Source organism: Suricata suricatta, chromosome 8, assembly GCF_006229205.1.
Source record: "Suricata suricatta isolate VVHF042 chromosome 8, meerkat_22Aug2017_6uvM2_HiC, whole genome shotgun sequence".
NCBI lineage: Eukaryota > Metazoa > Chordata > Mammalia > Carnivora > Herpestidae > Suricata > Suricata suricatta.
The window spans coordinates 940,338-953,796 of NC_043707.1; the positions used below are offsets into that span (position 1 = coordinate 940,338).

Consider the following 13,459-nt stretch of genomic DNA (forward strand, 5'->3'; position numbering starts at 1 on the left):
CCCCGCCCCAGCTCAGCCCCAGCCTCAGCCCCAGCCCCAGCCCCGCCCCACCTCAGCCCTCCAACACTCACTGGCACTCTCAGGCTCTTTGTTGACCGGTTTTATGTCACAAGCAGACCACTAAAGACGCCGCGTTGCTGCCTGCTTCCTGGTAGCATTGTCTGCACATCATAGGAGGAGATCCACGTGCAGATGCCACCTGCAGTGTTAGTAGGGACACAGTGGTCAGGGAAGGGCTCTGTGGCCGTGTGGCCGGGGCCCAGGCTGTCTGGGGGCGGGGGGAGGGGGCTGACCTTGCTCACTCCTCATCCCCGCCCCACAGCCCAGCCTCCGAAGCTCGCCCTGTGCCCACTGGGGCCCCAACAGCGCCTGGAGCAGCCGGCGCTCCAGCTGGAACAGCCTGGGCCGCGCACCCAGCCTCAAGCGCCGGAGCCAGAGCGGGGAGCGCGAGTCGCTGCTGTCCGGGGAGGGCAAGGGGAGCACGGACGAGGAGGCAGAGGACGGCCGGCCGGGGGCGGGGGCCCCGCCAGGGACGCAGGCCATCCCACTGCGGCGCGCCGAGTCCTTGGACCACCGCAGCGCGCTGGACCTGCAGCCTCCGCGGCCCGCCGCGCTGCTGCCTGCCAAGTTCCCTGACTGCAACGGGCAGGTGCTGGCCCTGCCCAGGGAGTTTTTCCTGCGCATCGACAGCCACAAGGAGGACTCGGCTGAGTTTGACGATGACATGGAGGATGTGAGTGGGGGCTGCCCCCACACCTCCCTCCTGTCTGGGCTGGTTCCCCAAAGCCAAGCCCCAGGCAGGGACTCTGGACACATCATTTGTGGGGTCTCCTGCTGCCCCAAGAGAAGTGGGTGGGGGAGCAGGACAGGCTGAACAGCCCTTGATACCGGTGACCTGGCCTCAGCTCACCCACCCCGAGCCCTGGAGCAGATTGGCCCCAGGGTCGACCCTGCGTCTGGCTGAGGGGTGGCTCTGAGCCCGGAGCAGGTCAGCCAGTGGCAGGGAGTGCCTCAGCGGGAGAGCACAGGGCCACCTTTTCAGTGAGGTGACTCCCTTTTTCAGGGCAGTTCTGCAGGCTGGGGCCAGCTGGGGAAGGGGCCCCCATGGACTCCCAGCGGGGGTCTCTCTCGGTGTCTGGGGTCGGGAGGATGAGGCTGGAGGATGCAGCCGGGCCTAAGGACGAGCCAGGCCCGTGGGTGTGAGAGAGCCCACTGGGGGGTCAGGCTGGGAGAGGCCCTGAGGGCCCGCGTCCTCCGTCCCCAGAGCTGCTGTGTGCGCCTGCGCAAGGTGCTGGAGCCCTACAAGCCGGCGTGGTGTCGGAGCCGCGAGTCCTGGGCGCTGTACCTCTTCTCCCCGCGGAACAGGTGAGGGGCGCACCGGGTGGGGCGGGCCTTCTTGGGGCTGACTCCGCCCCCCGGGTCCCTGCACTCCGCCTCACGCCGAGGGCCTGGGGGCCTCTCGCGCCCCGGAGTTGCCCCCTCGGGGGCGGCAGAGGCCCGGCTGTGGTCCCTGGAGCAGGTCAGGCCGCCTCACTCGCCCAACCGCCCAGGTTCCGGGTCTCCTGCCAGAAGGTCATCGCTCACAAGATGTTCGATCACGTCGTCCTCATCTTCATCTTCCTCAACTGCATCACCATCGCCCTGGAGAGGCCTGACATCGACCCCGGCAGCACCGTGAGGCGCCCTTCTGGCACTGGGGTGGGGCTGGGGGCGCGGGAGCGGGGTGAGGCTGGCCTCTCTCACCACCCTGTCCCTGCAGGAGCGTGTCTTCCTCAGCGTCTCCAATTACATCTTCACGGCGATCTTTGTGGCTGAAATGATGGTGAAGGTACCAGCCGGCCCAGCAGCGTCCAGGTTCTGTACTTGTCCAGCCTCCCAATCGAATGTGCCCCCCACCTGGGCTCCTTCTCCTCTGCACCTGCCAGGTGGTGGCCTTGGGCCTGGTCTCCGGCGACCACGCCTACCTGCAGAGCAGCTGGAACGTGCTGGACGGGCTGCTGGTCCTGGTGTCCTTGGTCGACATCGTGGTAGCCATGGCTTCGGCCGGTGGCGCCAAGATCCTGGGCATCCTGCGTGTGCTGCGCCTGCTGAGGACCCTGCGGCCTCTGAGGTGGGCGGGGCTGAGGCCAGGCCCAGCCAGGGTGGGGGCGGGACCAGGCCAGGTCTGGAAAGGCCTTTGAGGGGCGGTGGCTGGAGTCCAGGAGGAGGGCGGGGAGGAATGGGGAAGGGGCGAGGCCTGGTGTCAGGGAGGAGAGTGGGAGAAAGGGGAGGCCTGGGGAGGGAGAGGCAGTGGGGGTTGGGGGCTGGGAACAGGAACGGGCCTCTGCTCTACATCCAGGGTCATCAGCCGCGCTCCGGGTCTCAAGCTGGTAGTGGAGACTCTGATATCCTCACTCAGGCCAATTGGGAACATTGTCCTCATCTGCTGCGCCTTCTTCATCATCTTCGGCATTCTGGGGGTGCAGGTGCGCAGCCTGCTTGCCCGTGCGTGTCCTGGCCGTGGAACGCTGGTCTGTGGTCAGCAGCCGCGGGCAGCCCTAGGAGGGCATGCGGGGCGAGTCTGGCGCACTCATGGGTCCACCCCCGTGGGAAGAGCACGCAAACCAGTCAGAGTCAGCCAGGGTCTTGGGGAAGTCTCGGGCAGCTTGGGAGCAAGGAGGGCGGGACCCTCCGTGTGACCCCCCCACGCCCTGGTCAGCTCTTCAAGGGGAAGTTTTATTACTGTGAAGGCGCCGATACCAGGAACATCTCCACCAAGGCCGAGTGCCGGGCTGCGCGCTACCGCTGGGTGCGGAGAAAGTACAACTTTGACAACCTGGGCCAGGTGGGCAGGCAGGGGGTAGCACCACGTGGGGGGGGGCTGCACAGGGGGGGCTGCGGGGAGGGGCTGCGGGGAGGGGGCAGGCCAACCGCACCCTCCTTCTCTGCACGATGGGAATTTGCCGACCACATGGTCAAGTCTGGGAGTGGGAGACCATCAGCAGGGCTCATGGGGTCCCTCGGGTGTCTCCGGGCAAAGGTGGGGCTGTGGTGACCACCCTTGCTCCTGCCCGCAGGCGCTGATGTCGCTGTTCGTGCTGTCATCCAAGGACGGCTGGGTGAACATCATGTATGACGGGCTGGATGCCGTGGGCATAGACCAGCAGGTGCGGGGTGTGGGGCGCAGAGTATGACGGGCTGGATGCTGTGGGCGTAGACCAGCAGGTGTGGGGCACAGGGTGTGGGGTGCAGAGTATGACGGGCTGGATGCTGTGGGCGTAGACCAGCAGGTGTGGGGCACGGGGTGTGGGGCGCAGAGTATGACGGGCTGGATGCTGTGGGCGTAGACCAGCAGGTGTGGGGCACGGGGTGCAGGGTATGATGGGCTTGTCGCCTTGGGCGTAGAACAAAAGGTGCGGGGTACGGGGCGGGGGGGCAGCCCTGGCCTCCTGGGACCCCCGTCTCTGTGTCTTCTGGGTCATCTCGGGGAGCCTGACCCCAGAGGCTGTCTTTGGCCTCAGAATTTGCAGTCATTTTGGGTCAGGAGCTTTCCCAGATTGTCCCTTCTCGGATCCTGCCATTCGTGGGCCATTCTCTGGAGGACAGGGCCCCACGAGTCACTTGTGTGCCGCAGCCGGTGCCCAACCACAACCCGTGGATGCTGCTCTACTTCATCTCCTTCCTGCTCATCGTCAGCTTCTTTGTGCTCAACATGTTCGTGGGCGTCGTGGTGGAGAACTTCCACAAGTGCCGGCAGCACCAGGAGGCCGAGGAGGCGCGCCGGCGCGAGGAGAAGCGGCAGCGGCGCCTGGAGAGGAAGCGCAGGAGTAAGGCGCCCCGGGTGGTGCCCCGGGTGGCCGCGCGGTGGGCCCGCCCCTCCCACCGGCGGGGGCCCCGTGCCCGTGGGGCTGGGTGACGGCTCCGGCAGGGTCTCCCTCCCCCGCAGGTGTGGCAAGCGCCCTGGCAGCCGCTTCTCCGTGGTGGGACCGGAGTGCCCCGTCTCGCCTAGGCCTGTAGTGGGGGCCCGGGCCTCCCGAGGAGGGGCCGGGACAGGGGAGGGCCCCAGGCACAGGAGGCGGGGGTCTCTTCCCAAGTGGCACAGGACGTGAACGAGACCCCCAGTGTCCAGCGCCCAGCACCACAGGGACAGGCCCGCCTCCCATGGGAAGAGCACGCAAAGCCATCAGTCAGACAGGGTCTTAGGGAAGTCCCAGCCAGCTTGGGAGCAAGGAGGGCTTCTTGCAGGCGGGGACCTGCTGAGTGTCCCCACCCGCCCCGCCCCCCCCAGGCCAGCTCAGACCATCTCCTTGTCTTTCCAGGCACCTTCCCCAGCCCAGGTATCTGTCCCCTGCCCTGCACGTCTTAGCCCCCCGCTTCGGCCAGCCGCTGCATGGGCTGTGGGCTAGCCTGGCCTCCGTTGCTCTGTCGCTGCCGTGGGGACACGTGGACGTGGCAGGCTGGCGCCAGGCCTGCTGGGGTCCGTTGCAGGGTGGGTCCGGGATGGCTGGGGGTGGGCGCCAGGCATCAGTGGGAGGGAGGATTTGCTGGCTCACGCGCCTGGTGTCCGTGTCGTTGCCTCCAAGCTTGGGCACGCCCCTCCCCCTGGCTGCGTGCATGGCTGGAGCTCTGTGGCCTTCTGGGGCACCTGCCAGGCTGCGGCTGCTGCCCGTCCCCGGCACTGGCCTGACCTGACTGGCCGTTTGCATCTTTGGCTCTGTGAGCTGAGCCAGGCTCTCTAGTGACTGCACGCTGACCCAAGAAGCATGAGGGTCCCAGGGAGGGTTTGGCTCCCATCAGCCCCTGCTCTCCCAGGTCCTGGGCCGTCTGGCTCAGGCAGCCATAGCTCTTGCCACCCCGGTCACGGCCTCTGCAAGGTTCTGTGGCCCAGGAGTGTTTCTGTGAGCAGGGGGGCAACTGTGTCCTCACTTAGTGCTCAGCCGACGCTGACCAGCTGTGAAGGGTTACTGCAGACAGAGCCTTTAGTGCAGGCAGAACTGTTGGGGGACCCGCCTCCCCCCAGGTCATGGCCGTCAACCTCAGATGGACCGGAGGTCTGGCAGAGCCCAGACAACAGGCAGTGGCCACTGGCTCCTTGAAGGACGAGGAGGGGAGGGACTCTGGGCCTGGTGACCGGGGCCAGCACATGCCCAGAAGGAGAGACGGAGCAAGGGGTGGGCACGGACTGGCTCTGCCACCTGGAAGGCCTTTGTCTGCTCAGTCTTCATCAGGGCGTTTGCTTGGGAGCCCCTGGCAGGGTGGGGACCAAGCAGGACCCCAGTGCAGGGCCCAGGTGTGCGGTCTCCACTGCCGGGCCCATCCCTAGGCCCTGCCCTGGGGTCGGGGCCCCCTGATCAGAAGGGCCACCAGCTCCTGAGATCCAGTCCCGCCCGGGCCTCCGGCAGCAGGAGCTGGACCCACAGGGAACCACTTCTTACCTAAAACGGGCCCCCCTTTCTGGGGAGAAACTCCCCACCAGGCTGGTGCAAACCCCCGTGTCTGAGCCGAGGGCCCTCCCCCTGCAGCCCGCACACCGTAGCCTCCCGGCGGATGAATGGGGCCACCTCGGTGCCACCAGGGCCCGGGCGGCCCCCGCCCCAGCTCACAGCCGCTCTCTCCCTGCAGAGGCCCAGCGCCGGCCCTACTACGTGGACTACTCGCCCACCCGCCGCTCCATCCACTCACTGTGCACCAGCCACTACCTGGACCTCTTCATCACCTTCATCATCGGGGTCAATGTCATCACCATGTCCATGGAACACTACAACCAGCCCAAGGTGGGGCTCCATGCCCGGAGACCCCTGCTTCCCCACCCCCGGCTCCAGGACCCGCGGCCGGGACACAAGCCCGGGAGGGCCATTGGTGGGGTCTGACCCTCAGCGGGGTGGACCTGGCCTTTTCTGAGCCCTCGCTGGGGCTGCTGGGGTGCATGGAGCTGCAGTTTGAGCAAAGCGTCCTTTATTTCCTTTTTTTAAAAACTGGTTGAAACTCCCAAGGCCATGTGGCCTTGAGGGCCCTCCCCCTGACCTCCATGGTGTCATCTGCAAATGTGGTAGGCCCTCCCCCAGTGGTGCTGTCTGCAAACATTGTGGGAACGTCCAGCTGGGCAGGAGACGGGTGGTGGGGGGAGGTGGTCGGCTTCTTTGCTCTGATCAGGTCTATGTCCCCATCATTTCATTAAAGAAAAGACATCCGTCTTCCTCAGAAGAAGGGATTAGAATAAGAGAGCCTTCTACCCTGTGCCTACGTGGCTTTTCTCAAAGCCACACTGGGCCTGGCAAGGCCGCGCCCAGGGCCGTGGGTAGGGGTCCAGTTGAGGCCCGGCAGAGAGGACGGGCTCGGGAGGGGCCAGTGCCCTCTGCCCGGAGGCTGTCCTCACCGCCCAGACCTGGCACTGCCCTGCGTACGAGGCTGGGTGGCTGGGCCCGAGAGACGCAGGTCTGCGGGGCACGGCGGGGGCGGGGAACGGGCACGCAGGCCCCACGTGCTGGCCCCGCAGCCTGGCACTCTGTTCCCAGTCGCTGGACGAGGCCCTTAAGTACTGCAACTACGTGTTCACGGTCGTCTTCGTCTTGGAGGCCGTGCTGAAGCTGGTGGCCTTTGGATTCCGGAGGTTCTTCAAGGACAGGTGTGTGGGGCAGGCCCCGGGGCCTGGAGGACCCTTGGGGCACGGGCAGGCAAGTCCTCTGCCCCATGGTCCCAGCCTGGGGCCCACAGAGGTGGCCCTGCTGGGTAGCAGTGCGGGCCGCGCCCGGGCCGCAGGAAGGTGGCCCTGAGCCCGCCCCCCGCCCCCGCTGCAGGTGGAACCAGCTGGACCTGGCCATCGTGCTGCTGTCCGTCATGGGCATCACGCTGGAGGAGATCGAGACGAACGCGGCCCTGCCCATCAACCCCACCATCATCCGCATCATGCGCGTGCTCCGCATCGCCCGCGGTAGGCCGCCCGCCTGTCCTGCCCGGGGACCCCTGCTCGGGGCCTCCGCGGCCCGGGCTCGGTGCAGGAGCCAGGGAGCGTAAGGGATGGGGGTGGGCCCGGGGTCTCCAGCAGCAAGGGAGGGTCAGACCGGCCCGGGCCCCGCCCCAGCCCCGACTGATGCTCGGCTCCCGGCCCTAGTGCTGAAGCTGCTCAAGATGGCCACAGGCATGCGGGCCCTGCTGGACACGGTGGTTCAAGCCCTGCCCCAGGTAGGTCGGCAGCTCCTTGGCCCGGGTCCAGGTCCGCCTCGCCGCCCCTGAAAGCACAAGACGAGGGGAGGGCCTCACTTGGTGCGACTCGCTCACTAACGCGGTCATTGTCCTGCAGAAGCTGAAGTAACTGCCCCGCCTTGCGGGGAATACCCCCGGTGTGCTGGCAGAGGGGGGCTGTGTGTTCTCTGGGCATGACTGGAGGCCACGGCCCCCTTCGCAGCGGGCAGAGGATGTGGCCCGGAAGGGCTTGTCTGAGTTCAGAGGACCACACCCAGGGCGTCCGTCCACCCGTGTCCTTCTGTCCATGCATCCACCTCTCCCACCAGCCATCTATCCGTCTGTCCCCCCGTGTCCCCGTCCACCTCCAGCTCCGCCAGCCCAGCATGCTCCTGTCCAGCCGCTCGCTCACCCCCACAGACCCCCTCTCCACCCATCTGCACCCCACACACACCCTCCCACCTTCAGCCAGCCCCCTCCCATCCCCTCTGCAGCCCGAGGCCCGTGCCTGTCAGAATGATGTGGGGGGAGGCGGTGGGTCGGTTGGGGACAGGTGTGAGAGAGGAGGGACCCTGGTGGCACATGAAGACCGGGCGCCCCACTGAACGGAGCGTGTGCAAGGGCTCCTTGGACTCCACAGCCAGCCCCCGATGGGGTCCCTGAGGCTGGAAGTGGGCTGGGGCTCTGAGGACCAGGAGGAGCAAGGAGCTGGGGGGGTGCTGGGGTGAAGGGGTATGTGAGGAACTGAACTGCGGAGGGACTGAGCTGGGGGTGCCGGCAGGACCGTGGGTGTCAGGACAGGAGCCCCTGGGGGCCACAGAGCTCCGGGGCCGGGAGGGACGGGTCGACAACAGGGCTCCAAGGCGAGGGTGAGGTATGGGTGACGGTGGCGAGGTGGGGCGCCCAGTGCCCAGTGGGTGGGGGCTGAGGCTGCCCCTGACCTCATTCTGCTTCTTTCTTCGTGTAGGTAGGGAACCTCGGCCTACTTTTCATGCTCCTGTTTTTTATCTATGCTGCCCTGGGGGTGGAGCTGTTTGGGAGGCTCGGTGAGTGTGCGCAGCCTTGCCCACGCACATGCGGCCCACGGGCAGTGGGGTGCCCGCCCGGTAGATGCCAGCCACACACCTCTTGCCACATCTGTGTCCTCGGCCTGTGGCCGCCCCCGTCAGCCCTTCACCACCCAAGACCGGCCCGTGCAGCGGGCACACTCACACACGTGTTCACGCCCAGTCAGGAGGACAGGGCCACCCATGAGCGTGAGGAAGTGTGCACATGCAAACATGCACCTGCAGACACCTACACCTGTGTCCCTGGGCTTCTTGTAGTTCCCAGGATACAAACACTGCCACGTGTCCTTTTTAGCGGTCACCAGGGGTTTCTTTCCACCCCCAGGCCTGATGCCTTGGCCAGTCTGGGCAGGGAGAGTGCAGACTTTCAGGACAGCCCAGTGCCTGTGGGACCTCCTCAGGAGTGCCTGCTGTCACTGAATGCTTAGTGGCTTCCAGGAGGCACCTGTGTAGACTTGTCTATAAGGTGGCCAACGTGGCTGTCACAGCTCAGGGTCTGCCCAGAAGGCATCCTGGGACTCAGCAAATGGGGCCCCAGACCCCAGCCCAGCATTGAGGGGTGCCGACCTGAGAGACATGGGGAGCACGGGCACCCTCTGTTGGGGCTCTGCCAGAACCGGCTGCCACGGGGGCGTGGCCTGTGGAGACCACATGTGAGGGCGGGGCTCCAGGCAGCCCAGACCGCCCCCCCCCCCCCCCCCCCCCCCCCCCCCCCCCCCCCCCCCCCCCCCCCCCCCCCCCCCCCCGAGGCTAGCACCCACCTGCCAGGGCCCTCAAGCTGCGCCTGCATCTTTTTCCCCAAGAGAACACGACTTTCTCTCTGGGGGAGGGCAGGGCTCTCGGTGGGTCCAGTGTGGCTCTTTGTGGCCTCGGGGGCCCCAGGGTGTGTGTGTGTGCCGCCCTGCTTAGTACGCGGGCTGATCTGGCGAGGGTCTTCCCCCGCAGAGTGCAGTGAAGACAACCCCTGCGAGGGCCTGAGCCGGCATGCCACCTTCTCCAACTTTGGCATGGCTTTCCTCACGCTGTTCCGCGTGTCCACGGGCGACAACTGGAACGGGATCATGAAGGTACCGGCTAGAGCCACGCTGTGGAGTGGGGGTGGGGAGCTCCCGGGGCAAGGGCGGGGGGCGGGGCGGGGCGCCGCGGGGCGGGGCCGCCCTGCAGTCACGTGCTCTGCCGCGCAGGACACGCTTCGGGAGTGTTCTCGCGAGGACAAGCACTGCCTCACCTACCTGCCAGCCATCTCCCCCATCTATTTCGTCACCTTCGTGCTGGTGGCGCAGTTCGTGCTGGTTAACGTGGTCGTGGCTGTGCTCATGAAGCACTTGGAGGAGAGCAACAAGGAGGCCCGCGAGGACGCCGAGCTGGACGCGGAGCTGGAGCTGGAGGTGGCGCAGGGGCCCCCCGCCAGCCCCAGTCCTGCGGCCCCTCCGAGCGCGGACGCCCCCGGGCTCCTGGTCGTGCGCAAGGTGTCTGTGTCCCGGATGCTGTCTCTGCCCAACGACAGCTACATGTTCCGGCCTGTGGCGCCCGCCTCGGCCCCGCACGCCCACCCGTTGCAAGAAGCTGATGTGGAAACCTGCTCGGGTAAGGCCCCTGGCGGCGGCGAGTGGGCGGGACAGGGCGGCCAGGCCTCGGGCCAGGTGGCGGAGCCTGCAGGGTTCTGCTCTCGTGCCCTAGCCCCGGCCGCCTCTTCGCACTCCCTGCCCGTGGAGCCCTGCACCTCCCTCCGGGTTCCCTCGGCCACACTGTCCGCGGCCAGAGACAGCGATGCCCTCTGTGCCCTGTCCCCTCGGGGCGCAGCCCGCTCCCCCAGCCTCAGCCGACTGCTGTGCAGACAGGTAGGAGAAAATCCTGAGTCCTGTCACCAAGGCCGAGGGCTCCACCGTGGTCCCCTCCCATGTGAAAGATGAGCGTCAGGGACCGCAGAGGGGTGGGGGCGTGTCCCTGCAGCCTGTGAACGCACAGGGCCCAGGAACCGCGTCTCCTCGTCCAGTCCAGTGCAGCACCCCCAGCCTCATCCGTACCCTCAGGCCACTCTGCACCCACTGTGGCCCCAGACCCTCTCCCTGCCACTACTCTGCTTGGGCTTTCAGGCCCAGCTGGTGCTGTGAAGCGGGGGGCTCTGCGCTCTGCGGGGCATCTGGGGCCACAGGAGTTCAGGTCCCTAGAGCTCTGTCCTCACCATAGTCCCAGCGTGAGCGGTGCCGGTGGTGAGCACCTGTCCTGTGTCTGGCGTGGGCGGGGCTGGGGTGCAGTGTGTCTGCTAGCCCTGGGGAGTCTTGGCCCCGTTCTGACCTGGGGCAAGGGGCTCCTGCGTCCTTGGCTGCTCGTTAGGGCCTGCCTGGCCTCCTTCCTGACCTGACCCCGTATCCTTGCAGGAGGCTGTGCGCACCAGCTCCCTGGAAGGGCAGACTGACGGCCCCAGGGATGGTAGCCCAGGCTGGGGGGAGCCTGGCGGGAAGACCCCCGTGAGGCAGACGTCCCTGGGGGCCTCCATACGGTCCCCACCCCGGTCCCCGCGGCCCGCCAGCATCCGCACCCGCAAGCACACTTGTGGGCCGCGGTGCGTCTCCAGCCGGCCGCCGGCCTCGGGAGGGGAGGAGGCCGAGGCCCCAGACCCCGCCGACGAGGAGGTCAGCCACATCACCAGTGCGGCGCGCAGCCCCTCAGCGTCCCCTGATGTGCATGGAGTGGCAGGCGGGGACCCGGACCCGCATGGGCTCTACGGTGTCGATGCCCAGGGCTTCCTGGAGCAGCGGGGCCAGGCGGATGAGCAGAGGCGGCCGTCGGTGGAGCAGGGAGGAGGGGACGGCCGCCCGGAGGCCAGGGAGGTGAAGGCTCGGGCCCCGGAGGCAGAGCCCGCCTCCGGGGCCCGCAGGAAGAAGAAGATGAGCCCCCCCTGCATCTCCGTAGACCCCCCCGCCGAGGAGGAGGGCACAGCGCGGCCCCCGGCGGCGGAGAGTAGCGGCACCCTGAGACGGAGGACGCCTTCCTGTGAGGCCCCGCCTCACAGGGACGCCCTGGAGCCAGCGGAGGGGGCGGGGGTGGACCCTGCCACCAAGGGGGAGTGGCGCGCGCAGGCCTCCTGCCGTGCGGAGCATCTGACCGTCCCCAGCTTCGCCTTTGAGCCGCTGGACGTGGGGGGCCCTGGCGGAGACGTGTTTTTGGATGGTGGCCACAGTGTGGCCCCTGAACCCAGAGCTTCCTTTTTGGGGGCCACGGTGCCTCTTGAACCCCACAAAACAGAGCCTCCCACGCTCTCCAGCGACCCTCCAGAGAAGGGGCGGGGGCTGCACCTCAAAGTCCTCCAGAGCCCCCCACAGAAAGAGGGGTCCCCCGCAGCCACTCCCAGCCCAGGTGACCGTGTCGACAAGCCCGTGTAGCTGAGGTCACGGTGCCACACAGGTTTTAGCACTGGGGTCAGGATGCCCCCAGCAGGGTGGTGGCCCCAGACAGGGCTGTGCGTGGACCCCGGTTGGGCCCCGCCGAGGCAGCGGAGCCCGAGAGGCCGTCTGCCCAGGGAGAGGGGCAGAACGGGAAGCCGTCAGCCTGGGAGCCCCCGGCCCGCGCACTCAGGTTCGGGTTTTCCCAGCTGCGCGAGGCGGTCCGAGGCCTGGTCAGCAGTCCCCTCGTGGCCGCCGCGTCCTGGGGACAGAGACCAGAAAACGACCAAAAAGAGAAAGTCAGAGGCTGCCCAGCAGAGCGCCGGCTTTACGCCCACTTACTTTTCTAGGGAACACATGCTTGGGGCCAGCTGTGCCCCGGTGGGTGGCAGCGAGGTCCCCGAGGCCGCCACGGCCATGCGTCACTGTTGCTCAGTCTGAGTCCTCACCTGTTTGTCCCCCTCCTCATTCCCCTCTGCTCCCAGGCCCGCTGCCCACCATTCTGTATTGGGGGGTTCCAGAAATGCCGGCGTCCCTAGGGAGTGGGGTCCACGCAATAAGCGGGCGCCTCTGCTGGCGGCCCCGCCCGGGCTGGGAGGTTGCGACAAAGCCCCTGCAGTTTGCGGACATTTCTTTTATAAATTCAGGTTAAATGTTGCAATAATCCGATACAGGAAATTTGGCTTCTTAGGGAAGGGGGAGGGGTGGGGGGCAAGGCCAAGGGGAATAAATATTAACTTATTTAAGAAAAGTGTTGAATTCCATCAGAACCCACACCCCCACCCCGTCTCACCTAGAGCAGAGCTGGGTGATGGTCAAGGGACGGCCTCGGGGTCTCCTCAGAGGCTCTGCCCATCCCCTCTGTTTCGGGAAGAGTCAGGCTCACGGTAGGAACCAAGTCCACATGTGGGCAGTCACACTCTGGGGAAACTGAGCCAAGTTTTTGCCAGGGCTCCGGGCAGGGCTGGGTGCTGGGGGCCAGAAAAGGGGCCCACCCAGTCCTCTCCCTGCCCTGAGGACTCTAGCCCTGACCTTTGACCTGCCCAGGGCCCTGCCAGCCTCTCCGGGCTGAGGGCTGGTCTGCAGTGTGAGAGCGCACAGACGGACCAGGACAGGATGGGCATTGGGTCCCTGGAGAGTCTTGTGCGGGACAGCTGTGACCACACTGGTGGCTGAGCCCGGTGCAGAGCAGCACCGGGGTGAGGTCCACGCCTCTCCTTCCACATGGCAGAGGGGGACCCTCCGTGGCCCACCCACCACGGCCACCTCCGGGTGGTCGGGTGATGGGAGGCTCCACCTGGCCAAGGCCAGAGCCTGTTTGCTGCGACCCAGGTGGACAGCACTGCGTCTGGGGCCCCAGTCAGACCTCAGCTCTGTGACCCTGACCTCTGGGGCCAGGTGAAGGATGGGCAGAGGACACATGGGGGCCCACAGTGAGAGCCTCAGGGTCTCCCTTTTAGCTCAGCCACTCTTTGCTTCACCCCAATCTCTCAGAGGTTCTGCCCCCCTGGGGCCAGGGCCATGGTGTCTGTGCACTGCATAGTTGTGGGGTGCGGTGAGCCTCGCTTGTGCTGGGCCTGGGGTGGGGCGGGGCAGGGAGGGCCCGTTCCCCTGCTGTGCCGGCAGGAGGGAGGGAGGGAGGAGCTCAGGGGCAGGCCCTCCTGTTCCCTCTGTGTGCCTGGAGCCACGGCTCTCCCCACCATTTGTCCCCCGTGGATGCTGTCACCTGGCGCCAAGTGGCCGGCTCTGGGCCGTGCAGACCACAGCAGGACCAGGTCACACCCAAGGTGACCTGGCTGTAAACCCACGGTTTCTTTTTCTCCTCACCTGGACAGGGGTGGAGAT

The 13,459-nt window shown here is 66.9% G+C and overlaps 1 protein-coding gene across 1 annotated transcript in view; it reads left to right on the forward strand.

Annotated features, from left to right (window-relative positions):
• Nucleotides 1-12,283, forward strand: part of CACNA1H (calcium voltage-gated channel subunit alpha1 H) — a gene marked incomplete at its 5' end in the record, with an annotated part of 56,470 nt that extends 44,187 nt beyond the window's left edge. The window contains 19 exons of the mRNA XM_029949257.1: nucleotides 323-733; nucleotides 1,265-1,365; nucleotides 1,551-1,674; nucleotides 1,760-1,828; nucleotides 1,926-2,110; nucleotides 2,339-2,465; nucleotides 2,699-2,824; nucleotides 3,057-3,146; nucleotides 3,614-3,806; nucleotides 4,299-4,316; nucleotides 5,602-5,753; nucleotides 6,495-6,604; nucleotides 6,777-6,910; nucleotides 7,091-7,161; nucleotides 8,129-8,207; nucleotides 9,174-9,295; nucleotides 9,413-9,815; nucleotides 9,909-10,069; nucleotides 10,610-12,283. Of these exons, the coding sequence (XP_029805117.1) occupies nucleotides 323-733; nucleotides 1,265-1,365; nucleotides 1,551-1,674; nucleotides 1,760-1,828; nucleotides 1,926-2,110; nucleotides 2,339-2,465; nucleotides 2,699-2,824; nucleotides 3,057-3,146; nucleotides 3,614-3,806; nucleotides 4,299-4,316; nucleotides 5,602-5,753; nucleotides 6,495-6,604; nucleotides 6,777-6,910; nucleotides 7,091-7,161; nucleotides 8,129-8,207; nucleotides 9,174-9,295; nucleotides 9,413-9,815; nucleotides 9,909-10,069; nucleotides 10,610-11,614 (3,681 nt within the window). The remainder of the gene's footprint in view (nucleotides 1-322; nucleotides 734-1,264; nucleotides 1,366-1,550; nucleotides 1,675-1,759; nucleotides 1,829-1,925; nucleotides 2,111-2,338; nucleotides 2,466-2,698; nucleotides 2,825-3,056; nucleotides 3,147-3,613; nucleotides 3,807-4,298; nucleotides 4,317-5,601; nucleotides 5,754-6,494; nucleotides 6,605-6,776; nucleotides 6,911-7,090; nucleotides 7,162-8,128; nucleotides 8,208-9,173; nucleotides 9,296-9,412; nucleotides 9,816-9,908; nucleotides 10,070-10,609) is intronic.
• Between the last annotated feature and the right edge of the window lie 1,176 nt (nucleotides 12,284-13,459).